At 39.7% G+C, this 27,117-nt stretch overlaps 1 protein-coding gene across 15 annotated transcripts in view; it reads right to left on the bottom strand.

Annotated features, from left to right (window-relative positions):
• FAM13B (family with sequence similarity 13 member B) overlaps positions 1-27,117 on the bottom strand; it is a 100,794-nt gene that overhangs the window by 17,112 nt on the left and 56,565 nt on the right. For 5 of the 15 annotated variants that reach the window (XM_055144087.1, XM_055144086.1, XM_055144091.1 and 2 more), the window contains 10 exons: positions 26,784-26,939; positions 22,827-22,953; positions 17,316-17,380; positions 14,923-14,971; positions 12,646-12,793; positions 9,374-9,439; positions 7,640-7,850; positions 6,529-6,658; positions 5,808-5,889; positions 1,305-1,534 (listed from right to left, as the gene is read on the bottom strand). In XM_055144087.1, the coding sequence (XP_055000062.1) occupies positions 1,305-1,534; positions 5,808-5,889; positions 6,529-6,658; positions 7,640-7,850; positions 9,374-9,439; positions 12,646-12,793; positions 14,923-14,971; positions 17,316-17,380; positions 22,827-22,953; positions 26,784-26,939 (1,264 nt within the window). The remainder of the gene's footprint in view (positions 1-1,304; positions 1,535-5,807; positions 5,890-6,528; positions 6,659-7,639; positions 7,851-9,373; positions 9,440-12,645; positions 12,794-14,922; positions 14,972-17,315; positions 17,381-22,826; positions 22,954-26,783; positions 26,940-27,117) is intronic. The other 10 variants (XM_055144088.1, XM_055144093.1, XM_055144100.1 and 7 more) reach the window with 5 other exon arrangements.

The raw sequence follows: 27,117 nt of genomic DNA, 5'->3' as shown, positions 1-27,117 counted from the left end.
CACAACACCCAAAAGGAGAGAGAGACCAAAATGGAATACCCTGCCACAGAAGTGGGGGGGGGGGTTTCGGGATTGGAGGGTGGGAGGGATACTGGGTTCATTCGTGGTGGAGAATGAACACTGGTGGAGGGATGGGTTCTCGAACATTGTATGAGGGAAACACAAGTACGAAAATGGGTAAATTTGTAACTGTACCCTCACGGTGACCCAATAAATAAATAAATAAATAAAGATTCTAGCATTAGAACATGAGAGAGGCACACTGTTGTCAAAATGATTTCGATTAACTAAGACTGCCCACGGGCTGGATAGTCAGTACTCTAAATAAGATGTCTGCTTTGCACTCAGATGACCTGAAATGGCCTTAACTCAGGCCTAAGTTAGTTCTATGAGCCCATACCAGGTATGGCCCAAAAAACAAAATCATGACACATTTCAGGGCCAGAGATAGTACAGCAGGCAGGGGGTTTTGCCTTGCACATGACCAACCTGGGCTCATCCCTGACACCCCACATTATTCCCCTGAGCCCTGCCAGGATTCCTGAAGCCCTGAGCATCAGAGGTGGGGGTTGGAGGGATGACAACCATGACACTCCTCTAAGCATTGCTTAGAGTCTTTACTGAGCAATGATTATTAAAAGATAAAAAATTATGTTCATAATAAACATCTCTTTAGTATTTTACTGACAGACACATTCATGCCCATGCAAGTCACAAAGCTGTTGAAGTGACCCAGCAGAATCATAAAATATGACCTATCAGGTCGAGCTTGTATTGAGAACTCAAAAAATATTACAAGGGCAGAACGAGGAAGTTAGTTCAAATGGCCAGAGTGCATGGCTTACATGAATGAGACCCTAAGTGATCTCCAGTATATCATAACCTCACTGACTTTCAGCACCAACAGATGTGCTTTTAGTGGCCTACGCTCACCTCTCGCCGCCCCCACACTGCCAAGAGTGGTCCAAGTTTCCATGTACGTAGATGAGTATGGTCCCCACAATGATTACGCACAAAGATACGAAGTCAGAATTCAATTAAGGTATGTTTCATGCTCTTTACATACTTACCTTACCAGCCACCTCCAATACAAATTATTAGCATTCTAGATTTTTTGTTTTATTATTGTGACACAGTCCCTGAGTGGTCTGAGCACTTCTGGTGGCTGAGGAAATGTTTCTGTATCTACAAACTTGTGGAATATACTTAGCCAATCAGACTATCTAGATATCTCTAAGCAAGTGTCAGACTTATTTTGTATGAGAAATTTTACAGGCAAGTAAAAAAAATAGCTAAAAGATTACCTTGATATCTTCTGGAAGACACCTCTCCACACGTTTTTCCTTCAGTCTTTTCAGAATAAGTTCAAGAGTTGCTTCTTTAGACGGCTTCTTCTCCTTCTGCATGATCCTGGATTCATCTTCATTTTCTTCATCTTCATGGTCTAGGGAAGAGCCAAAGCTTTTTGGAAGAGTGTTGCTACGTGGACGTGTCTGAGGTACAAATTCGCCATCAGAGCTTTTGTGTTTTGCATCTACATTCCAGAACCAAGAGGTTAGAGCAATAGTATTTTAGCTAAAATGAAGTAAGTTCAAGTAAGTGAAATAGCAGATAGGAAAATAATACATTAACAGAATACTGGCTCTGGTATTTCAACACTGTATGAAATATTTAAATTATGGTATGAGTTATAGTATGATATGTTATAGCTATATATTAAAGTTAACATATACTACTATATAGTATGTTATATAATAAGAGAGCTAAGGTAATGAGAAGAATAATTCACTTTTTTTTTTTTTGAAAGGACTATGCCAAGTAGTACTCAGGGCTTATTCTCGGCTCTGTACTCAGGAAACACTTCCTGTAATGCTCAGGGGACAATATGTGGTGCAAAGGATTGAGCTCAGGTTGGCAATGTGCAAGGTAAGTGCCTTTCCTGCTATGCTAGCTTTCTGGCACATAAGTCCCTCTTTTATCCAATAAACACAGAAAAATGCTTTGACGTGTACTAAGATACAACAGTAAACACAATCAGCATGATCCTAATTTCTAATATATAGAAAGACAAGGAAAAAGAAAAACCAAGGGGCCGGAGCGATAGCACAGCGGGTAGGGCGTTTGCCTTGCACGCGGCTGACCCGGGTTCGATCCCCGGCATCCCATATGGTCCCCCAAGCACCGCCAGGAGTAGTTCCTGAGTGCAAAGCCAGGAGTAACCCCTGAGCATCGCTGGGTGTGACCCAAAAAGCAAAAAAAAAAAAAAAAAAAAAAAAAAGAAAAAGAAAAACCAAGTAATCCAATTCATAAATGTCTCAAAATACTAAGCACTGTAAAGAAAAAGAAAATATGAGCACCAAAGTGATAGTACAGTGGGGGTAGGGTGTTTGCCTTGCACAGGGCGAACCTGGTTTTTATCCCTGGTGCCATAGATGGTGCCTAGAGCCCCACCAGGAGCGATCACTTGGTGCAAAGTCAGGAATAATTCCTGAGCACCGAAAGGTGTCGATTTAAAAAAAAAAAAAAAGAGAGAGAGAGAGGAAAGATCAAATATGGGCTCCTTGTACATGGAAGACGTGGGTTTGTACCATATGATTTCCTGGAACTGCCAGGAGTGCTACACACCCCACGCCCTCAAGAGTTGGGAGTAGCCCAATCACTGTCAGGGGTCACCCAACCATTCTGCCTTCCCTGCCCAAAAAAAAAAAAAAAAAAACCATTAAGACTGCTATGTACTTTATGAAGACAACTGCTCTAGGTGGAAATGACAAAGGAGGGGCTTCTGAACTGGTGGCATTGTTATGGATGAGGAGATGCTATCCTAAAACACAAGATTTGAGTGAAAGTTTTCAATACAACTGAGGAATAACCTATGCTAAGGACTAAAGATTGACATTTTAAAAGATAAAGGATGAAATGGGTAGTGTGTGCAAGGTCTTCAAAGACATGACAAGGAATCTGAACTTAATTTCAGATGAAAGGAAAGCCCACTGAATGGTTTGAATAAGATAAAAATCTGAGTTTTTAAAAAAGATAATTACAGGGGCCAGAGAGTTTGTTAAAGGACTAAGCATATACATGCTTTGGAAGCAGGAGACCTGAATTCAGTTCATGGCACTGCATAGTCATCCAACCACTAGGGAACAGCCCTTAAGCACAGAACCAGCAGTAATTCCCACACATTGCTGAGTGTGGCTAAAAAGTACATGTAGGGACTGCTGGTGGGAATGCCGGCTAGTTCAGCCCTTTTGGAAAACAGTATGGACGATTCTCAGAAAACTAGAGGTTGAGCTCCCATTTGACCCAGCAATACCACTGCTGGGAATATATCCCAGAGAATCAAAAAAGTACAATCGAAACAACATCTGCACATGTATGTTCATCGCAGCACTGTTTACAATAGCCAGAATCTGGAAAAAACCCGAATGCCCCAAAACGGATGACTGGTTGAGGAAACTTTGGTACATCTATACAATGGACTACTATGCAGCTGTTAGAAAAAAGGAAGTCAAGAATTTTGTAGTTAAGTGGATGGGCATGAAAAGTTTCATGCTGAGTGAAATGAGTCAGAAAGAGAGAGACAGACATAGAAAGACTGCACTCATCTATGGTATATAGAATATCAGAGTGGGAGACTAATACCCAAGAACCGTAGAAATAAGTACCAGGAGGTTGACCCCATGGCTTCGCGGCTGGCCTCACGTTCCGGGGAAAGGGCAACTCAGAGAAGCGATCACCAACTACACTGTAGTTGAAGGCCATGTGGGGGAAGGGAGTTGCGGGCTGAATGAGGGCTAGAGACTGAGCACAGCGGCCACTCAACACCTTTATTGCAAACCACAACAGCTAATTAGAGAGAGAGAACAGAAGGGAATGCCCTGCCACAGTGGCAGGGTGGGGTGGGGGGGAGATGGGAGTGGGGAGGGTGGGAGGGACGCCGGGTTTACGGGTGGTGGAGAATGGGCACTGGTGAAGGGATGGGTTCCCGAACTTTGTATGAGGGAAGTATAAGCACAAAAGTGTATAAATCTGTAACTGTACCCTCACGGTGATTCTCTAATTAAAAATAAATAAATTAAAAAAAAAAAAACATTCTTTTTGTGATTTCACGTTCAGTTACATGCCTGCAGATGGGTAGAAACTGCAGTTAAAAAGCTAGAACTTCAGAGCAAAGGCAAGAGCATAATGCCCAAACAAAAGAAAGAGAGAGAAGGGAGGGGAGAGAGAGTAGAAAAGTTTGCGGAAGTGGCAGGATGGAGAGGAGTTGTGGGACATTGGTGGTGGGAAATGTACACTGGTGAAGGGACAGGTGTCAGAACATTGTATAACTAAAACCCAATTATGAACAACTTTGTAACTGAGTATCTTGGGGTGATCCAATAAAAAAATAAATTATAAAAAAAAAAAAAAGTACATGTAGGGGAACAGTAATTCTGGTTGTTGTATAGAGAATGAAATGTAAGACAATAAAAATGAAATAAAACTGGAAAATTAACTAGGAGGATAGTGCTGATTAACAGCATTCATTGGTAATGCATACATTCAAAGTAACGATAGTTACTGATGGTTAGAAACTGGCATTAATCGTGAAAATGCATAAACCATAAGAGAATTCTAAAAAAGTTAAGAGAAACTATTTTAACCACAGAACTACAAACGCAATGACTTTAAGGCTAAAGTCCAACTTTTTCACTGCTATATGTGGTTGAAAGATGGTACAGCAGATAGGGAACTTGCCTCGCACACGGCTGACCCAAGTTTGATCCCTAGCACCCCAGATTACAGTACCCTGAACCTGCCAGGAGGAATATCTGAGCACAGAGCCACGAGTAAGCCCTGAACACTGCTGGGTATGGCCCCAAAACAAACAAGTATTTTTTACTGCTATAGTTTTAGACATCCTACAAGTATTTAGTATGAAAAGATAAACTTTTTTAAGACTTTTTTATTTTGATTTTTGAACAGCATTAGGCAATACTCAGGGATCACTCCCGGCAGAAATGGGGGACCATTTGGGGCACTGGGGATAGAACCTAGGTTAGTTGTGTGCAAGGCAAGCACCCTACCTGCTGTTTTTTTTTCTTTTTTTCTCTCCTTTCCCTCTTCCCTCCCTCCCCTCCCTCCTCTATCCTCTCTCTCTCCATTCCTTCCTCCCCTTCCTCTTTCACCTTGATACAAAGGCTTTTGAATAATTCAAAAGAATGGTTATGCACCAAGTTATAAACTCGTACTTGATATCTAATGTATGTTACCCCACACTCCTAATTTTTAGGTATTAACAATTACTTAAAAGCATAGTTATTAAACACCACGTACTGTAAACATATCTTAGCAGTTGCTGTACTGAGCTAATACACATAAACCACTAACTAGTTTTGATCCGAGAAGTTCAAATTTAGTTTTGTTGGGCTGGAGTGATTGATTAGTACAGTGGGTAGGGCGTTTGCCTTGCATTCAGCCAAGCTGGGTTTAATCTCCGGCATCCCATAGGTCCCCCAAGCACTACCAGGAATAATTCCTGAATGCAGGACCAGGGGTAACCCCTGAGCATCACTGGGAGTGACCCAAAAAGAAAAAAGAAATTAGATTTTGTAGCATAAACAGGTTCTTATGAGTAATCAGTCTTAGATGAAATACCCACCAAGATTAAGTACCAAAAGTCCACACTGTTTACTTGAATTATTTCAGATAGACTTTAAAATATACCATCACCTTTATATAAATTTATATGAATCAAGGTATACCTCAAAATTACATGACTAATATAAAATTTTAAAAATACATCACCAAAATAGCACATTTTATACCTTTAATTTGCTTCCGGAGTTTAGTAAGCTCTGTCATCCATTTTAATACCTTTGGATTAGCTGCAATGTCACTGTAGGAGGGCTGAAAAATTAAACAGAATCACCAAGACCTTTGTGGTCAGAAATGTGCAATGCCCACACTATTCTATAGTACAGAGATTTCACCCAATTCTTACTTTAATCTTACCGCAACTATGTATGGCAGGATTTTTAACTATGTAAAACAGAAGTTCTTCCATGTCAGAATTTAGCCACTGGTAGAAGCCAGATTTGAATATGGGTCATCATATTCAAGTATAGCACATTTTTCACATCACAGGTTCTAATTACTGACCTTCTTTCCTCTTTGGTACTTGTGCTTTTGCTTTGTTTTATTGCGGAGGAGGGAGGATATTACTGACTCCATGATTAGGAGTGACCCCTGGCAGTATTCAGGGGGCCAGATGCAGTACTAGTGTCATCGCCCACCACGCAAGACAAGTGCATTTCTCTACCATACTAACTCTCCGGTCCAATAATTATGGCTTTTGAGGGAGCAGAAATAACATTAAAATAAATTGGAAGCCTAAAGTACTTGCTTCTGCAATTCTAAAACTGTTCTTTAGCCAACGGAAATACAAAGATGCAACTGTGCAGATTATTTTTGGGGAAACAATGAACTCATGTTCTCTCAAGAACCTCTCTGTTTTAGTACATATACTGGACTATACTACAAACTTACCTTGCTTTTCCTTTCCCTTTCAAACTGTTCCTCAAATTGTCTGATTTTTTTCTGAAGTTTCTTAACCAATTGATATGGTGTTCTATCTTCTCTTTTTTCATCTTTTGAACTAAAGGATGATCTTCGAATTCTGAATTCAAAAAAATGTAAAGACTGTACATTAGTATCATATTCTCTTCACTCAACTCTTATTGCTCTGATACAGAACAATTACCAAGAAGTATATTTTTTTAATGTGAAGGATAGGGATTTGGCTCAAGTGGTAACCATGTCCAATGCCCTAGGCTTGATTTTCTGGTACACATGGTTCCTACAGCACTGCCAGTATGATCCAAGTTGTGTCCAAGCACTGCTGAGTTGCAGCCATGGGACACCACCCCCTGCCCTAGGGCACAACTAGGGCAATAAAAAATAAAGTGAAGATAAGGCTTTAATATTAAAGGGCAAACAGTAAAAGGAATTGTTACATATTGTAATGTAATCTAATATAGGTAGTGATGAAAAGGATTGGAAGTCGTTTGAAAGTGGTTTGGGCAGAGAGAGAAAAGAAACATAGCTGAGAGCAAATAATTCACTTATTCAAGTGAAAGGAAATGTTTTTTAAATTTAGATTCAATTTATATTTTCTACAATAAAAACTTTAAAAGACTATGGGGCTGGAGCAATAGCACAGCGGTTAGGGCGTTTGCCTTGCACATGGCTGACCCGAGTTCGATTTCCAGCATCCCACGTGGTCCCCTGAGTACCACCAGGAGTGATTACTGAGTGCAAAGCCAGGAGTAACCCCTGAGCATTGCTGGGTGTGACCCAAAAAGAAAAAAAAAAAAAAAAACCAAAAACATTAAAGACTAGTAAGCACCACTTATTAACTCCCTTCTACAATTCTATGTTTTAAATCGTTAATAAATAAATACATCATCAGGAAATTTCTACCTGAGAACCAATCTCAAATACTACACTACCTTGAAGAACTCAGAATTAAGGGCCAAAGTAGTTACAGACCACAAATATATGTTCATGGAAGAGGAGCAGAGCTTTGGACTTCAGGTACAGAAGACTAGTTCTCCCACAAACCCTAAGTATTTTCACTTAAGTATATAAAATCATATACCGAGCAAAAGAAAGTGCTTTAGATGAGGATTCCATTGTTTCTGGGTCATGGAGGAAACGCTGGCTTTGCCCAAAATCTAAACTACGGTGTGATAATACTGGAGGATAGTCTTCTTCCAGGGGGTGATGATTCATCCTTCCAGCCTGTGGAGACAGCTGAGCTTCTCCAGACTCTGAATCTTCCTGCCAAGACTTAAAAGCAGGAAATGGCTCTGCAAAACAAAGAGTAATACCATGGGTCTCAATTTTACAAGAGGGGGGGAAATCAGCTATAATTCTTTACATTATGTCAATTACACAGTGGTTTATTAAAATTTATTCTATATGTGTGTATGTATATGTACATATATATATACACACACACACATATATGTATGTGTGTGTATGTCTGTATATAGGTTTTTGAAAAATAGGGTATCTTCATCGCCTACTATAGGGTAATGTTATCTGAACTTGATTTTTTTCAGTTCAGAGTTCTATTTTCACAGAAAATGTTAGATCATAAAAATTTCTGAACTCAGTTGTAAAGCAAGAAAGAACACTGTCAAGCACTTTAAAATTATATTAAATAATTTCTATGTCAGAGGAAGTATTCATTTAGAAACAATAAACACTAGTCCTCAGTGAGATTTAGCTTAGTTTGATAATGCAACACGAAATAATGCCTCTGTTAAGTGGCTATGTGAAGAAATAGAAGCCATTCCCCACACTATACAGAATACTATCAAATGGAGCTCTTTAACTCTAAAAAAACTGTAACATTTTGGAGGCCAGGGATATGGCACACTGGTAAGAACATGGGCTCAAAAACAGACTCCAGGTTCATTCCCCAGCACCATAAAAAATAAACATATATATTTTTAATTCTCAAAAAAACATTAACTCATCTGACAGCATATGGTCTCCAACATTAATCTGTGGTAGTTATTTTGTTATATTCAACTTAAAATGCATATTTAAATAAACATAATAATATTATCTACAAAATTTAATATCATTAATTCTTCTCAAGCATATTTTAATTATGTTTGCAAATAAAACCAGATGGATCTGGCTGATGCCTTAATATACAAAGGTTTGATTATATATAGAATATATATATAAACACACAATCCACAATATATTCAAAATACAATATTAACTTCATGTATCACTGGAGATCAGGAGTGGGAGAAAAAACTTTTTCAGCTACACAGACTATATAACTTTAATTCAAAACTATTATGCTTTGATTTTATTAACAGTAAAAATATAAATTCTATGTACTTTTTAATGGCTTGACAGTGTCAAAATTCTAGAATGTTATATTGTTTTTCACACAACAGCTACAAACGTCTACTTTAGTAATTTAGTGTAACTTTATGTATTAGCAATTTAAAGCATTACTTCGTTTTTCAGGGTATTAAGGACATAATTTAGTTAGTTTAAAAGTCCAGAGAAATCTGATAACTAAAAAGGTACAAAGCGTGCAATCCCACAATAAACCCAGCAATAAAGTGATTATTATCAAAGCAACCCTTGTACCTGCTTCCCAACAAATAACTCAAACATTTAATGAGAAATCTCCTGTCTTAAGAAAAGAAGGAAATAACAAAAACAATTTCTTCTGGGTATCAGTTTTAACCCAGAATATTTTTCCCGAGATATGGGGACAGCAGGAGAAGGGCTATTAAGAAGGCAAACAAAGTGAACCATTGAAAGGCAAAATAACTAAACTATGGTGAACCATACTTACCCTCCCCATCTCTCTGCAGATGCATTGTTTTGAAATCAATGAGGGGAAAAGTGATAGGGCATGACGCTAATAAAATGGAAAAAATGGCAAAAAATACTAAAGTGAACACACAGCACAGTCAGAACAAACCATACACATAACTAACACAAAAGCCAAAGATACCAAAAACATTTCCCTAAAACCAGTTAGGCATTCTGCTCAAAACTTTATACGAAGAAATTACTAATGACCAAACTTTAAAAACAAACACAAACATACATTTCCATTTCAACAAGCAAGGCAAAAAAAAAAAAAAATCAAAAGTAGAGCTGTTTATTAGAACTCAAACATAAAATTAAAGAAATGGAAATTCTTAAACAGGTACTGTTTGAAACTTTATAAATTTGGTATGATATAAAAATATCTCGTTTAGTTGATTCTTTAAAACACCTACTGTGTTCAAGGATTAGCAGAAAAGATGTTCACTTTCATTAAAAGCCAAAGCCTTTGAACCAGGAGTTTCCAATTTATGATGGTGGTAGCCACATACAACCAGCTTGCTAACTGAATTCTGCTGCCTATTATTTAAGCAATACAAAAACAAAAGAAAACAAAAACACCCACATCCTCAGGGAAGTGAGATGGGCCTGTATTTGAAGTCACACCACTTCTCTCTTAAGAGTTGCACTGATGGGCCGGAGTACTAGAACAAGTAGGGCACTTGGCCTTGCACAAGGTCAACCCAGATTCAAACCCCGGCACCGCTTACAGTCCCCAAGCTCTGCCAGTCCCCTGAGCAATACCAGGTGTGGACCAAAAAGGAAAAAAGAAAATTAAAACTAAAAAGAATTGCACTGAACAAGGTTTCCCAGATTCTAAGATTTCTTGGGTTCTGAAATTAGTTGGCCTATTAAAGACGACTTTCTTAGATTATTCTATCTCTTAACTGTAGAAAACCAATCTTCGTATTAGTGCAAAGTGAAAAGGATTCACATGGTCTGCTAAGAGCCATTGTCCAAGGTCACAACTGAGAGGTTCACCCTGATGTCTACTCTTGGAGTGGGGGATGAAGATTTGGGGATCAGACCCAGTGGTGCTCAGAGTGACTCCTGGAGGTGCTTAGGACACTATACATGGTGCCAGGGATCAAACCAGGCACATGCAAGGCAACATGCTACCTTTACTATCTTTCCGGTTAGCCCTCACCAATGCCCCAACCCCACCCCAGGCAACTCTGGCTCTTCTAAACTAACACCTAATCCTGGAGGAGCCAGCAGGAAGCTAGGCAGGCTATCTGAGTCGGGAAAGTGACAGGGCAACTCAGCTACTGAAAATCAGGAAAAACTGAAAATCAGTTACCTTAAACCCCCCTACCCGTGCTGGTAGAAGCAGATTCTAACATGAAAACGAAACAGCCCGGAATCCAGTCTTCTTGTGAAAGCTATCAGATCACTGAAACTAGACGAAGATTAAAGTCCCCTCTATACTTAAAACTAAGGATCAGGAGACAAGGATATGGCTGAAGTGAAAAAAGAGGTCTAGTGTGTGTGAGATCCTGAGTCCAATCCCTGGTAGAACATAGCCGCACAAGCACTAACTGGGTGCTACTGAGTATGCTATAGCACTACTGGGGACTGCACTGACAGATCCCAAATTGTTGGGGCACACACCACTGATTGGTACAGCATTATTAATGTGGCCCCCATAAAGTTTTTTTTTAGTTATTAAAATTAAGGGAGGTAGGGAGGCGGGGGGGAGGGAGGGAGGGAGGGAGGGAGGGAAAATTACACACACAATTTAAGATCAGGAACTTCAGGCCAAAGACTGTAATAGGCTATTTATTCTCCAATAGGAAGAAAAGTAAGTATCTTGTCACAATCACAGCCATTCTTTTAGACTATTCCTACTGAGGCTCCAGGGATGCTCTGCTGATTATCACTGCTACCTTTAAGTGACTAAAGATGAATTATCTAAAATGGGTATTTATCTTCCCTGCCGCCCAGATGCTAGCATATCCTGCAACTCTGGGAGCATCTCTGTAAGTTGCAAACATTCTGAATAACTCAAAACAAATAAACGTCTTGTTTAATCCAAACATACAATATGCCACTGGGTATGCCAAACATCCTGATTGTTAAAAGTGGGGGAGGTAATAAAGTTTGGCACAGACAATGACTTGTTTCATATATATCTGATTTTAAGTATCGCTAGAGACAAAAATCAGAGGTGGCAAAAGAAGTTTGTGGCACTGACTATGTAATTCCTCTTGTTACTGTCACTGTGTCATCAGCTAATGCACCAACAGTGAGATAACTAAGGGATAATCTTTCAAGAGAACAAATGAATAATTCTGTTTCTGATTCCTGTATTGCCTCACTGCCTCTCTAATTAGAAAGGTATATAACTATTCCCAACTCTCCTATCCCCAACACTTTCATTTCAAAGTTCACAAATATACCAGAAAGTTGACTCTTTCGATGAACATCCATTTACCAATTACCTGAATTCTCCCATTAATCTTCTCCTAAACTTGCTTTATAACACTTATCCATATGATTAAACATTTTAATTTTTTTCAGGAATATCAAAGTAAAAAGCAATTACATTGCCCCACAAATACAGTAGCATGTAAATCATTGACTAGAATACAGTTGCTTTGCTTCTTAAAAAAGACCTTCTGCACAATGCAAGTCTTAAGCACATATATATATATATATATATATATGCTGAATTTTGGTAAATACATGCAACCAGACTCTTTGCTTTTTACATTTAAATCTCTTTGTAAAAACTGTTAAAACTCTGCTCCTATACCTTCATAATATAGGGATACCTGAATATAGTACATTTTTTAACTCAGAAATGCCCTTGAAGATCATTTTAAAAAAGTAAAAACTACTGATTATCATAAAAAAAAATTATCTCCCTATAATTCCTCTGTTTAAAGCCATTAAGATCTCCAAAACCTGGGATACTATAGACTTCTAAAGACTGGCTGTAAAAAGCACCTACGGTGTAACAATTAACAAAACCTATCCTGGGTGATCTTATCTTTTAATAAATTATAACATCTTTCTTCAAAGTTAATGGATCAGAAGAACTCCATACAAGGCAGTTGTACCATAATCTCCTTAGAACATTTCAGAAAAAGTACTAATCTCATATGAAAGAAAGGACAGAAAAATCAAAGTGAATAAGGTTGTCCAGAAAAGGGCAATGATCTCAGTACCACTCTGGGTAATTTAAGTTACAAATAACATTATTAGGAAAACAATGTGTGTGGGTAAAATTACCTTCCCATTTATCACCATCAGAAACATTCTTCAGATCTAAAAGTGGGATGTGGACACATGCTGCTTCCCCTTGAAAGCCAACACTTAAACCTCCTGGCACTTCTGAATCAGTGTTGGCATTCAAATCACAGATCTTGCTACTAGAATCCTGTATTTTAAAATAAAAAATAAATTTCACAATCATGAAGCATTTCAAAAAAAAGCATATATCCTTATATAGCTGTCATGGTTTTTACTGTGCCTATATAGTCAACTGCCCTATTTCACCATCCAAATTATTTTTAAGTACTAATTTCTACTTTAAAAAAAAATGTGCCTGGAGCCGGAGGTTCTTCGTCCTCTTAACCACTTCTTCGATTCTCTTCTGAAGGTGTTCCATGCTGCTCTCTTCCTCCTGCGCAGTTCTGGCGCCAAGTCATTCCTCATGTTGAGTTCTCCACCCAGGTACACAAAGCTATTGCATTTGGAGATGTCCCATTGAGAGCAAATGGAACATCAGGGACTAGTTAGTTTTTCATGAACACTGTTTTGGTGAGATTCAGTTGCAGTCTGACCTTTCCACATTCTCGGTTGATGTCGGCCAGCCATTTATGCCGCTTGGCTATTGTTTGGTGTTATTAGAATGATGTCATCAGCGAAGCAGAGGTGGTGTAGTTGCTGACCGTCTATCTTCACCCCCATTCCTTCCCATTCTAGTCGTCACATTACGTTCTCAATGGTGGCACTGAAGAGTTTCAGTGAAATGGTATCACCCTGCCAAACCCCTCTCTTTATGTCAATGATCACTTCCTTGTAGAATTGTGAGATCACCTTGTGAGAACCTGGTGGTGAATCCAAAATACAGCTCTCGGAGGATCTTGATGTACTGAGTTTGAACGCCCTGTTTGGCTAGGGCTTCGAGGACCGCTTCAGTCTCAACAGAATCAAAGGCCTTCTTTATATCAATGAACGTTAGACAGAGCGGCATCTTGAACTCTCATGAAACTTCAATGAGCTTGGTCACTGTGTGGATATGGTCAATCATGCTGAATCCTTTTTTGGAACCCAGCTTGCTCACATGGTTGTCCTTCGTCTAGTGTTCTGCTTATTCTATTCAGGATGACTCAAGTAAACAACTTGTAGACGACAGACAACATGCAGATTGGGCGATAGTTGCTGATGTCGTGGATGTCTCCCTTCTTGTACAACAGAAGGGTCCTGCTGGTTTTCCATTGGGACAGAACCTTGCATACAGACAGGTAGCGTGTGGAGAGCCAAGCCAGTGTATTGATGAGTTCTGGGGGCAGATTTTTCAGGTGTTTGGGTCTGACCTTGTCTGGACCAGGTGCTGTACGAGTCTTTACCAACGAAATGGCTACTTTACTACTTTTTGGAGTATCACATTTCACTCAAGTGAGAGAAGGAATCTGGATTTCCGACATCTGTCAACAATCAAGAATCAGGGATGGGGGCCGGAGCGATAGCACAGCGGGTAGGGCGTTTGCCTTGCACGCGGCCGACCTGGGTTCGATCCCCAGCATCCCATATGGTCCCCCAAGCACTGCCAGGAGCAATTCCTGAGTGCAAAGCCAGGAGTAACCCCTGAGCATCGCTGGGTGTGACCCAAAAAGCAAAAAAAAAGAATCAGGGACGCTGTCTCGTTTGCCACGGCGTCAAAAATCAGATGGGCTGGACACAATTCAATTTAGAGACGACTGCTGGATTAGAGCTGTTACTGACTGGATTCCACGGGATGTCAAAAGACCACGTAGCCCCCCCACCTACGAGATGGTCAGACTTCTCCGTCAAAACCCTGAACAAACGGTTTGAGGCTCTTCGTGTTCCTGGAGCAAGCAGATACCATTGGGCTACACTAGCACTCGACAGGGACGAATGGAGACGTTACTGGCACCCGCTCGAACAAATCAAAAATCAACGGGATGACAAGTGATACAAGTGAATTTCTACTTTTATGACACGCAGATATGTAAATTTCATAATATAATATTTTCAAAAGCAAGTCTTTTGTTCTAATGCATCAAATCAAATTCATGCTTAACTCTCTTTGACCCAAGTATTATAGTAACAGGCAGAATGAATCTAGTAAAGATTTCAAGAACCAGGGCCAGAAGAATAAGATAGATGTTAAGATGCTTGCCTTGCATGTAGCCAATCCCAGTTCAATCCCCATCTTTGTCAGGAGTGACCCTGAGTACAGAGATGGGAGTAAGCCCTAAGTATCACCTGGTGTGGACCAAAAAGCAATTTTAAGAACTATAAGAAAAAAATAATTCTTACCAGCATCAAGTTAGACAATTTATCACTGTCAAATGATAAATATTCTTTCCTAAAAATACAAATAAATTTATTAGTCTTTTAAGAATAAAGAGGTTCCTATCACTGAATATTTCTTAACTATAATTTTTCTCTTTCCCATAAAAGTTAGCATTTAAAATGTAAAGAAAATTGACAACTAGGATCTATGTCCATTCTTTGGAGCCCTATATCTGAAAATCACACACTACTGAAAAGATCCACAGAATCACTTCAGGTTCAGAAAAATAACATCCACCAACCTCCCATATAAACATCCACCCTCCCTAAAGAAAAACATTTTTAAAGGAAAATTTAAATCTACAACAGAGACACTGAAAGGACTGAACAGAAATATTTCATAAAATGAGTACTTATTTTAACTAGTTTTATTCTTCCCACTCAGGGAAGTTTATCTTTTATGTTTCATATCTGTGTTCTATTACAATTAAAACTGAGTTGCTACTTCTAAACCTCTCCTTCCTCAAAACATAATAACATGTAAAAAGATAAATGTTTACAAATTTCATTTCCCTTATCTTCGTCCTATGTAGGACAAGGGTTCAAGTAAAAGCTGTCACAAATTATTTCTGCTTGAGGCTGGAGAGAGAGTACAGTGGGCAGGGCACTTGCCCTACAAGCAGCCTACCCAACTTCCAGCATCACATATGGTCCCCCAAGCACTGCCAGGAGTTAATTTCTGAAGCAGAGCTAGGAGTTACCCCTGAGCATCACCAGGTGCGGCCCAAAAACCAATAAATAAGTAAATAAATAAAATTATCTCTGCTTATCTCACGAGTCAAGAGAGCAGCTTATATAAGTAAGCCTGCTGTGACAGAGTTCTAAAAGACATTGTGGCCATTTAAAATAATGATACACTCGTGCTACTCTAGCTGGTCACAACAGATTGTGTACTCAGAAGAAAGGTACTCATGAAAGCTTGTAACTATCTCACGGTGACTCAATAAAATTTAAAAAAAAAAAAAAAGAAGAAGAAGAAAGGTACTGATCCCAATATGGCAAATCATCTTGTAATTATCCTATTCTTGCTGAGCAAGAGAAATGAACTAAATTCCCTAGTAAGCTCAAAGACCTTCTTTGGTTTAGGGTTGGAGCAAATGATAGAATGAACTATATTCTTCCCTAAGAGAGTAAAAGACATAAATAATCTACATCCAAGAAATATGAGTGTTAAACATGCAAAATGCAATCCACCTAAGTAAGGAACTTTTTGGATCTAAAAAACAAGTTTGCTAACCTATACACAAGTTGAACAGGAAAGAACTTTTTCCAAAAAGATTCAGTCCTCACTAAATGGATCCTTATTGTTCTATCAAATCCAGATGTCATCATTCTGGGGATGCCTGTTAATCTTATATCTTCAGCCCATAGCTCCAATACTCCCTGGGCTGGAAGAGGATCATTCCTGCCTCCTGAAAGGAAGCACAAGGAACTGCTGTAAGCAGGAAATCTGTGGACCTTCAGAGTATGGGGACACTCCAGAGACATGGCTCCAAAGAATCTACTTACCCTCAAAGATCGCGTTTTTCCTACTCTCAGTTAAAAAAAGACAATGGCAATAACAAAAATTTACCCTTGCTGACAACAGGCTGTCACTAAATTAGTAATGCTAAACTTAGCATTTCTCAGTATTTGCCATCTACTCTGCAACTTCATGCTGGTTCTTTTTCAGAATTATCATTTTCCTATGTTATACTACTTCTTGGCAACATATTGAAAGAACTACGAAAATGGTAATAAGACCCAAAAATCTACCCTGTGACTCAAAATATGTTGGAAAGCTCTGGTTCAAAGGGATTCTCATAGTGGAGATTTAATATGGCTGTACTATTCACAGCCTCAGGTAATTACTCCTGCTCCACACTAACCAAGGAGATCAAGGAGAAAAATAAGCATCAACCTGTATTATACTGTTTGGGACACACCAATTAAGAGTTCAAAAGGGAACAGAAATATTCTGCACATTTTAAAAAGTGAATATCCTCTTTTAGTTAGCTACCCATAGCTCTAGGATTATGAAGTGGTGAAAGATACACTCTGAAAGATAACCTACTCACTTCCCAGTTGTTCAATGAATCAATTATAAGTTGTATATCTAAGGAGGCTGTATTCTTCCAATTCAATGCTTTCCAAGTTCTAATTGCAAGTTTTCTAAGTTATTATTACTACTGTCCACACTATAAATATGTGGACATCTGTTATCTTTTATGCCTACCATTATAATAAAAACTTGTCTTAGAGTACAAAGTATATGCTATTAAATGTATACTAGATAAACACATCTTAAGATTTTACCCAAAAATGTATGAAGAGCTTCAACTCTTAAAATAATTTATCAAACAAGAGTAAATACTTACCTCTCAAGACAGCCATCTTCATTAGTTCCATGGGCACTGCATGGCTCTAACAATATACCTAAGGACTGATAAAAAGAGCACAACACATTAATGCAGTCCTCTTAAACTTCCTTAAGGCGAAGTTTTCCACAATAGCCAGAATCTGGAAATAACCTGAGTACCCGAGAACAGACAACTGGTTAAAAAAACTTTGGTACATCTACACAATGGAATACTATGCAGCTGTTAGGAAAGATGGAGTCATGAAATTTGCTTCTAAGTGGATAGTCATGGAGAGTATCAAACTAAGTAAAATGAGTCAGAAAGAGAGGGACAGACATAGAATGACCCCACTCATTTGTAGAATATAAAATAACATAATATGAAACTGACACCCAAAAACAGTAGAGACAGGGCCAGGAATATTGCTCCATGTTTCGAAGCCTGCCTAATGAGCTGGGGGAGAAGCAGCTGGACTAGAGAAGGGATCAATAACTCAATGATGGTTGGAGGGATAGTTCCAGATGGGAGATTTGTGCTGAAAGTAGATAAAGGACCAAACACAATAGTTTCTCAATATCTGTACTGTAAACCATAATGCCCAAAAGTAAGAGAGAGTATGGGGGAAACTGTCTGCCATAGAGATAAGGGGAAGGGTGGGTTTGGGAGGACACTTGGGGAAATTGGTGGTGGAAAATATGCACTGGTGGGAGGGATGAGTATTTGACTACTGTATGACTGAAACTCAAACATGAAAAAGCTTTGTAACTGTATCTCATGGTGATTCAATAAAATAATTTTTTTTTTTAATCTGGGGAAGGGGCTAGAGCGATAGCACAGCAGGTAGAGCGTTTGCCTTGCACGCGGTCGACCCGGGTTCAATTCCCAGCATCCCATATGGTCCCCTGAGCACTGACAAGAGTGATTCCTGAGTGCAGAGCCAGGAGTAACCCCTGTGCATCGCCAGGTGTGACCGAAAAAAGCAAAAAAAAATTAAAAAATTAAAAAAATAAAATCTGGGGAAAACAAAAGCAGCAAAGTTTCCGATCTAAATTAGGGTATCAGATTACTCATATGGCCCTCTATCATTTTAGTGGCTATGGGTATTAATTTGTCTTCCTCAAAATTTGAACTACATGGTTTCTTCTATATATTTTATGGCTTCGGGACATACAAAGTCCTTAACCCATTTTAAACTTAATTTTTTTGTGAGGCCTGAAAAAATAAAAAATTTGAACTGTGTGTCTGAGAAAGAAGCTTAAACATTTCTCTGCAATCCTTACTCAACCTACACTTAACTATAAAATGGTTTAAATAAAATATAAAGGGGCTGAAACAGTAGTACAGAGTGCTTGCTTTGCACTCACCCAACCTTGGTTCAAGCCTGGCATCCCATATGATCCTCAGAATGGCCAGGAGTGATTCCTGAATGCAGAGCCAAGAGTAATCCCTGAAGCATCTTGGGATGTGACCCAAATACGTAATAATTAAAATATGTAAAGACTAATATTTCTACATTTACTTAAAATTTATAAATTTATTTTAATTGTGACCCCATCAGTTACACAACCACCTGTGAGGCTAAAACTCAATTTATGATGCTTGGTGCTATATTATGCCCTAGGGCAGATAGGCTAGAACATGGCCAGAATCCAATTTAACATATCACTGTCATCCCATTGTTCACTGATTTACTCAAGCAGGCACCTGTAACGTCTCTATTACACTCAGCCCTGAGATTTTAGCAGCCTCTCCTTACTCATCTTTCCGAACAATTGGAGGCTCTTTCAGGGTCAAGGGAATGAGCCCTATTGTTACTTTTTTTGGCATATCAAATACGCCACGGGTAGCTTGCTGGGCTCTCCAAGCAGTATGTATATATCTGTTACTGTATTTTGGATATGAATATGCCACTGGGAGTTTGCCGGGCTCTCCCAAGCGGGCAACAGACTCTTGGCAGCTTGTCAGGTTCTCCAAGAGGGAAAACTAGGTTATTAGATGCCTCTCGGCCACTTTGTGGCCATGCACTTCTGGGAGCTTGGTCTTATAGTCTCTGAATGTGGGCCGTTGATGGGATTACGAGGCACTGGGGGCAATCTCTAGGTGTGACTGCCTAGCTACTGGAAAATGGGAGATCTGGGTGGAAGAGGCCCAGTCCTGATCCCAGCAGCCTTGGAGATCTCAGCCCCGAGTCCCGCACACCTGGGTTCCTCCGCCGGTTCCCCCATGCATGAGGCTCGTTCAATTTAACGTAAAGCGAAATACTTTAACCAAAATCTACTTTCCATCATTTAAAAAAAAATTCACTTCCTCAGAATTCACTCTAGATAAAATATTCATTTCTTTGTACCTGTGCAGAGGCAACCTTGATTTTTCTTTTTTTTTGGGGGGTCACACTCAGCGATGCACAGGGATTACTCCTGGCTCATGCACTCAGAAATTACTCCTGACAGTGCTCAGGGGACCATACGGGATGCTGGGAATCGAACCTGGGTCGGCCGTGTGTAAGGCAAAAGCCCTACCCACTGTGCTATCACTGCAGCCCGCAACCTTGATTTTTCAAAGCATCTGAGTACCACACTTTCTCCCTTCTCCACAAACAACAGGGCCCTCTAAAGGTCTTCTGTGGTACTACAACCTTAATTCAGGTAACTGGAGAACTTTGGTGGTAATGATTGAAGTTAGTTACAACAGCAGAAGGTACAGCAGCTATGGCATAATATTTTGTTAATATGCTTTTTGGGCAAAACTTGGTGGAAGCTCTGTGCTGAGGGATCACTCCTAGCAGAGATCAGGGCCCTTATGGGTGCTAGGGATTAAAGCCAGGTTGGCCAGGTGCAAGACAAGTGCCCTACCTGCTATATTAGCTCTCCATCCCCCTATAGCACAACCATATTGCCATAGTATGTAGGGGCTGGGCGACTAGGAGCAAATTAAAACCTGACCAGCATTGTATTCAGGAATTTCTCAGGTCTCTGCCCTTTCTTTAGCCATCCATAATTAGAACTTCCCAACTGCTTAGTTTTGTATCTTCATAGCTCCACCCACTTGCTTAAGCAGTTTATCTTAAAAAAAAATTGGGGGGTGAGGGGTTGCCAGGGTTTGGAAAATACCAAGTGTGCTCAGGAGTCATTTCTGGAGGTGCTGGGGAACCATAAGCAGAGCAGGGTATTCAAACTGGTATCAGCAGTGTGCAGGGCAAGAGCCTGAGCCACTGTCCTAATCCCTCCTGCCTTCTCTCTAGCTTCTTATTCCTACTCCACTCTGAATTAATTGAAAAGTATATATTTAACATAGATTATAAAAAGTATTTTGCTTTTAGTTCTTTTCTGGTACTTATTCCCTTGATTTCTGGAACACAATTTTGTATAAAATCACATCATTCAAAAATGAAGAGCTCCCTGTAATTTTTTATTTGCATGATGTCAACATTAAACTCTAGACAAAGTCTAAGCAAGGTAGTGACAGAACATGAACCAGAGGGGCTGGAGCGATAGCACAGCGGGTAGGGAGTTTGCCTTGCACGCAGCCAACCCAGGTTCGAATCCCAGCATCCCATATGGTCCCCTGAGCAATGCCAAGGGTAATTCTTGAGTGCAGAGCCAGGAGTAACCCCTGTGCATTGCCGGGTGTGATCCAAATAGCAAAAAATAAAATAAAAGAACATGAACCAGAGACTTGAATTCCAATCAAATACCTACACATTACAATTATCACTAAAAACCAATAAATTCTGACCTAGAGGGTTAGTACAGCAGATAAGGTGCTTGCCTTGCAAATAGCCAACCTGGGTTCGATCCCCAGAATCCCATACAGTTCCAAGTATCACCAGGAGTGATCTTTAAGCACAGAACCAAGCATAAACACTGAGTACCGCCAGGGATGTCCCCAAAACAAAATAAACAAAAATCAGCAATTTAAGCAATGAGGTATCTCCTCTTCACACTAAAAATCCAAAACACCAATGACACCAATTGCTAAGAGTGTGGAACAGAAATTTTCATTCAATGCTGGTAAATTAATGAGAATATCATCAAAATTTATGTAGGCATTTTATCATAAAGATGGCATTTCAAATCAATGAAGAAACAGATTATTCAACTAATTCCTATGTTGAAATAATTATGCAAACATCTAAGGGAAAAGCTAGTAAAAGTCTTCATAACTTTTACACACTGGTATTTTTTTTTTCCTTTTTGGGTCACACCCAGCGATGCACTGGGGTTATTCCTGGCTCTGCACTCAGGAATTACTCCTGGCAGTGCTTGGGGGACCATATGGGATACTGGGATTCAAACATTTTGCATGGCCACATGCAAAGCAAATGCCCTACCCGCTGTGCTATTGCTCTAGCCCCTACACTGGTATTTAAATATGAACTGAGTACTTAAATATGAAGTGATGGAAGACATACTTACCAGGCGCAAAGCCCCAAGTTCTATATTCTACACACCACGCCCCCACTCGATTCACTGTCACATTAGTCCTGGTGCCCTCTGCCCAACCTATACCACCAGATTCAAGCACCTAACACTCAGTTAACATCCACAGACCAAGCATCACTAGAAGTGGCTGAGTCCTCAGGCTCTCTGAGCGCTGCTGAAGATGACCGCTATGGGTTTGAGAGGTCGAGCTGTTTTGTGCCACACTATTCCTGGCTCTGTGCTCAGGAGCGACCCCCATCATTTACCACACGCAAAGCAACCCCCATATGACTTTTCCAACCCAGTGAAGATGCTAGTATTAAAAGAGAAAAATTACTACTAGATTAGAAAAAAATATTTGCAACTGTTCACAAAAGTGAGGAGCTTTTAATAAAAAAGAAATTACTGGGCTGGAAAGACAGACAAATTATAGAGCACATGCTTAGCACACAGGAGGCAATCTTTAGACTAAACAGCCCTCTGAGCACTGCCAGGTATCTCCGTGGTGGCCCCCAGTACCATCAGCACCACCATGGCCCCCAAACACCGCACTGAACGGGGCCCCTATTCAGTAAATTACAACTGACTACAAAGTCAAAGGAAAGAAAAATAATCCGATGGGAAAATATTAAAAGGGTGTGGACAACTAGAGGTGGAAATGCCTCTTAATAATTCTTTCAAAACATTACCAGGGCCAGAAATAAGGCTATTGCTGCGCATGCACCCACGCCTGGATCAATCCCCAGCACTGCTTATGGTCCCCTGAGCCCCATCAGGAGGGATCCTCCCCTAAAAAATTTTCAACAGGAAATACAGGAAAGCTTTAAAAAGGGGTACAACTAAGTTATAATACTACGAACCACGTCAACAGTTGAGGGGAGGTTTGTGAGGAAAAGATCAGAATCACACTCAGCTATGCTGGGTAAAATGGATGCTCTCAACACATTGTACAATCTCTCTGGCCCCTTGGAATTTTAATTAAGCAAATAGGTACATCAGCAAAGATACTAAACCATGACTTCAGGTATCAAAAGAATACATAAAACTATCACTGTCATAAAGCATCTCTGACAGTGCCAGTTACTTTTTTTGTCTTTGCATTTCTTACCTGGTTATTTTCTTCATCCTCAAATACAAAATCTTGTTGCATAACTTCAGTTCCTAAATTGGTGCCAGCCACAGGTTCTGAACAATCTCTGTTCCTTTCACTGGCATTAATATCAGCAATATCAACCCTAGTAATAAACATTTAAAATATCAAATCAGGACAAATATGTTGACTATTTAATGTCTTTCAAAAAAAATTACAAATTGAAATTTTTATTTACTTAAGAAAATATTTTTTCATAGAATCCACATTTTATCTTGCCAAGTTAAATATTAAATTTAAGTTCATTTCTGTCTCCACAAGATGCTATAAAAGTGATTTTTTGCTATCTTATTGAGTATTTTCATAAGCAAATGTTTTTAAAATTTACATAATTGCTTAAATAATTCAATATAACAACATGATTTTCCTTATAAAAGCATACTTCAACTACAACAATAATTTATTTGTTCTAATGAAAATATAAAACTAGTTAGATATTTCAAAAAATTATTAAGAACAACAGGAATAGCTTCCATACAAAGTTTACATATAGGTAACTTAAATAAGCAAAATCCTTCCTACAGGTTATACTGGTAAGATTATTTGAGTGGAAAAATAGTACTGTTTGAGCCTGGGCAAACGTTTCCATAATCTTTGGTTAAGAAAAGGAAAAATCCCAGGGAGAAAGTGGGGGTTACAATGACTGGAATTAACATAGGAAGATGAGGTAAATGGTCTGGAGCACATGGGTTGTGCAGAGAGAGGTAACAGTGTGCATGAAGACTATGAATGTTGGGGCTGGAGCAATAGTACAGTGGGTAGGGCGTTTGCCTTGCACCCAGGTTCAATTCCTAGCATCCCATATGGTCCCCTGAACACCACCAAGAGTAATTCCTGAGTGCAGAGCCAGGAGTAACCCCTGTATATCACCAGGTGACCAAAAAAAAAAAAACTATGAATGTTGATCAGCAAATAATTCGAGACTGGATAAGGGAAGAAAGATCAGACCAGAGATTACATAGGGACAGGTGCGGGGGTAATGTGTGTGCTGTTAAGTTTGTACATCAATACTAAAAACACTACTATAACCCCATTTCCTAACGTATAATAAGAAAATTTTTGAGAGAAACAGACATGGGGCTGGTGAGATAGTACAGTGGGTAAGGCCTTGCATCATATATAGTCCCCCAAGCACTTCCAGAAATGATGCCTGAGCAAAGAGCCAGGAGTAAGCCCTGAGCACTGCCAGGTGTGCTCCACCACAACCCCCCTCCCCCCAAAAAAGAGAAAAGGACAAATCACAAAGAATCTACTGATATTTTATCTTTTGAAACATTTCCCAGCTGTTTCCTAACTTCCTGATACTGCTTTTATCTCTTTGAATTCAAATTCAGTTCCATTGAACCTTTAGATTCAAGCATGTCAGTACTAATTATTCAAAGTAAACAATCATCACACAGAGATGCACAGGCTAATGGCCATGTCCATGCACTTCATGTGGCCCAACTATGGTTCTAAAATATCCTACTGCTAAAAATATTTCCAGAATGCCGACTGGTCCAGTCTTTTTAGAAAACAAGATGAGCATTCCTCAAAAAAACAGAAACTGAGCTTCCATATGACCCAGAAATAAAACTTCTGGGAATATTTCTTAGGGGTGCAAAAACACACAGAAAAGCCATCTGCACTTAAGTTAATTGTGGCACTATTCACAACAGCCAGAATCTGGAAACAACCCAAGTGCTCAAGAAAAGACTGGACAAAGAAACCATGGTACATCTACACAATCACCAGGAAAAATGAAGTCATGAAATTTTCTTATATACGGATGGACATGGAGAGTATGATGTGATGCTGAGTGAAATGAGCCAGAGGGAGAGGAACAAATAGAATGACGGCACTCATTTGTGGATATAAAAATACATATCTCATACATATAGTATGAGACTAACACCAAGGACAGTAGAGGGGCCAAGGGCCAGAAGGACAGGTCCATGTCCTTTTAAGTTTTCCACAAGTAGCGGGGAGGGTAGCTAGGATAGAGAAGAAACCACTATGACAATGATATTGGAAATGATCACTCTGCATAGGAACTGAGTGATATACATGATAACCTTTCAGTACCTGTATTGCAAACTACAGAGTCTGTTCTACTATTAATGCAGAGCAGAGAGAGAAAAAGAGAGGAGGGGGAGTGGGGGAGGGGAGAGGGAGGAGGTACCCTGGGGACATTGGTGGTGGAAATGTACACTAGTGAAGGGCTGGCTGTTGGAATATTGTTTGGCTGAAACCAAATCATGAAAACTTTATAACTGTGTATCTCACAATTATTCAATTAATATATTCCCACCATTGGTTTTCACATCCCTTCATTTTTAAGTTTCCTTTTATATTTATTAGCTATTTTAGTGGACTAGACATACTTTGATCTCTTAAAAAAAAAAAAGACACTCTACCCAGTCATCTTTTTTAAGGAGTATGGGGGGCCTCCCAAGCAGTGTTCAAGAGACACATGGGACCGCACTAGTGACTCTCAACCAACTGGACAGGTGGTTCAACACAAGGGTCTGAGATCTCAATGCTGCTCAGACCCTGTGGTACTGAGAATTATGCAAACCACTCCAGGGGAACTGCACCCCATGATGTTTGAGGAACCATGAGGTACCAAGGATCAAATCCAGGTCAGTCTGCTGTACAATCATCTCCTGGCCCCTACCAATCATCCTTTTACCCTCCTAGGAATTCTCAAATTTTAGCACATTTTTATCTGCCCAAAAAATGAAAACTAATGAAAGCAAACTATGAAATCTTTGTATTGTGATCCCAAAGGAAGACATCTATATGATGTTGGGTACAGTGGCTGGGGTAATATTCAGGATTTAAAGGTAAGGGACGAGGGAATAGCTCAGAGCTGGAGTGCAAGCTTTGCATACCCCAAGTACAATCCCAGCACCCTATCAATCCCTGAGCAATACACTCTGAGTAACTCCTGAGCACTGTTGAGTATGGCACAAAACAAAATTTAAAAAAGATGAAGTACAGAATAATATTACACATCAAAATACACAAAAGGTACTTTCAATTATATGTATCACTGTATCACTGTCATCCCGTTGCTAATTAATTTGCTCGAGAGGGCACCACTCCACTGTGAGAGCTGTTGTTACTGTTTTTGACATATCAAATATGCCACGGGTAGCTTGCCAGGCTTTGCCGTGCGGGCAGGATACTCTCGGTAGCTTGCTGGGCTCTCCGAGAGGGGCGGAGCAATCGAACCCGGATCGGCCACGTGCAAGGCAAAAGTTTGCCCCTACCCGCTATGCTATCAAATTTAATTATCAATGGGGCATCTAAAGTCTGTGGGGAGGGCAGAAGATAACAATTTAAACAGAAAGGCTGCTTCTGCCCACCATTCAGTATCTACAGGTCAATCTGGTATCTCTGTATGGATCACTGCCTAATTCTCACGGTACAGTCCACTTTTGCAAAGAGTATAGGTCTAAGTTTGGGGTTTGCTTTTTGTATTAGAACCCCACCTGCCGGTGCTCAGGGCTTATTCCTGACTCTGCATTCAGAAATCATTTGTAGCAGGGTTTGGGGGACCATATGTAATGCTGGGAATCAAACCCAGGTCCTGCCTGCAAGGCAAGTGCCCTACCTGTTGTACTATCATTCCAGCCACTGGATTTAGTTTTTAAAGTTACTTTTCAAACAACACAGTTCCTAAGTAGGCTACTCCATAGCGTTCTGGGAAGAAAGCTCGACTTTGTTCCACTTAATATATACAAGCTAAATAGAAGACTTATGAAATTTTCAACGTTAAGTATAGGAAATGTATGTATAAATACACACAGCTTTCACAGTGACCTTCAGAACCTAAGATTTTTTTGTGTCTGTGTGTGTTTTCTTAAGGGTCTTTATAATGAAACAGTAACTTTTAGTAAGTAACACTGAAGAGTTTTAAAAATTTCTTACTGGTTCTTAGATCGTTCCCCATCACAATTAATACTTCCTGCTTCATTATCACACACCAGACTTTCCTGTTGTAAATTCTTAAGATCATGATCTATGCTGCTCTGCAGATCAAAAAGGTACTGTTCCACAGCTCCTCTAATTGTTCTTTCTAAAACGCTACAAAATAGAACATATTTTAGTGAGAAGCACTCAGATACCCTAACTTGCTACTTGGCCACATAAACATGAGTGTTAAAAATTAGGACCAGAGGGCTGGAGCAATAGCACAGGGGGTAGGGTGTTTGCCTTGTACACAGCCGAACGATTCCCAGCATCCCATATGGTCCCCTGAGCA

This window comes from Sorex araneus, chromosome 6 (assembly GCF_027595985.1).
Source record: "Sorex araneus isolate mSorAra2 chromosome 6, mSorAra2.pri, whole genome shotgun sequence".
NCBI lineage: Eukaryota > Metazoa > Chordata > Mammalia > Eulipotyphla > Soricidae > Sorex > Sorex araneus.
Note: the sequence above shows the minus strand (reverse complement) of the source record. Positions and strands in the feature narration are given on the sequence as shown.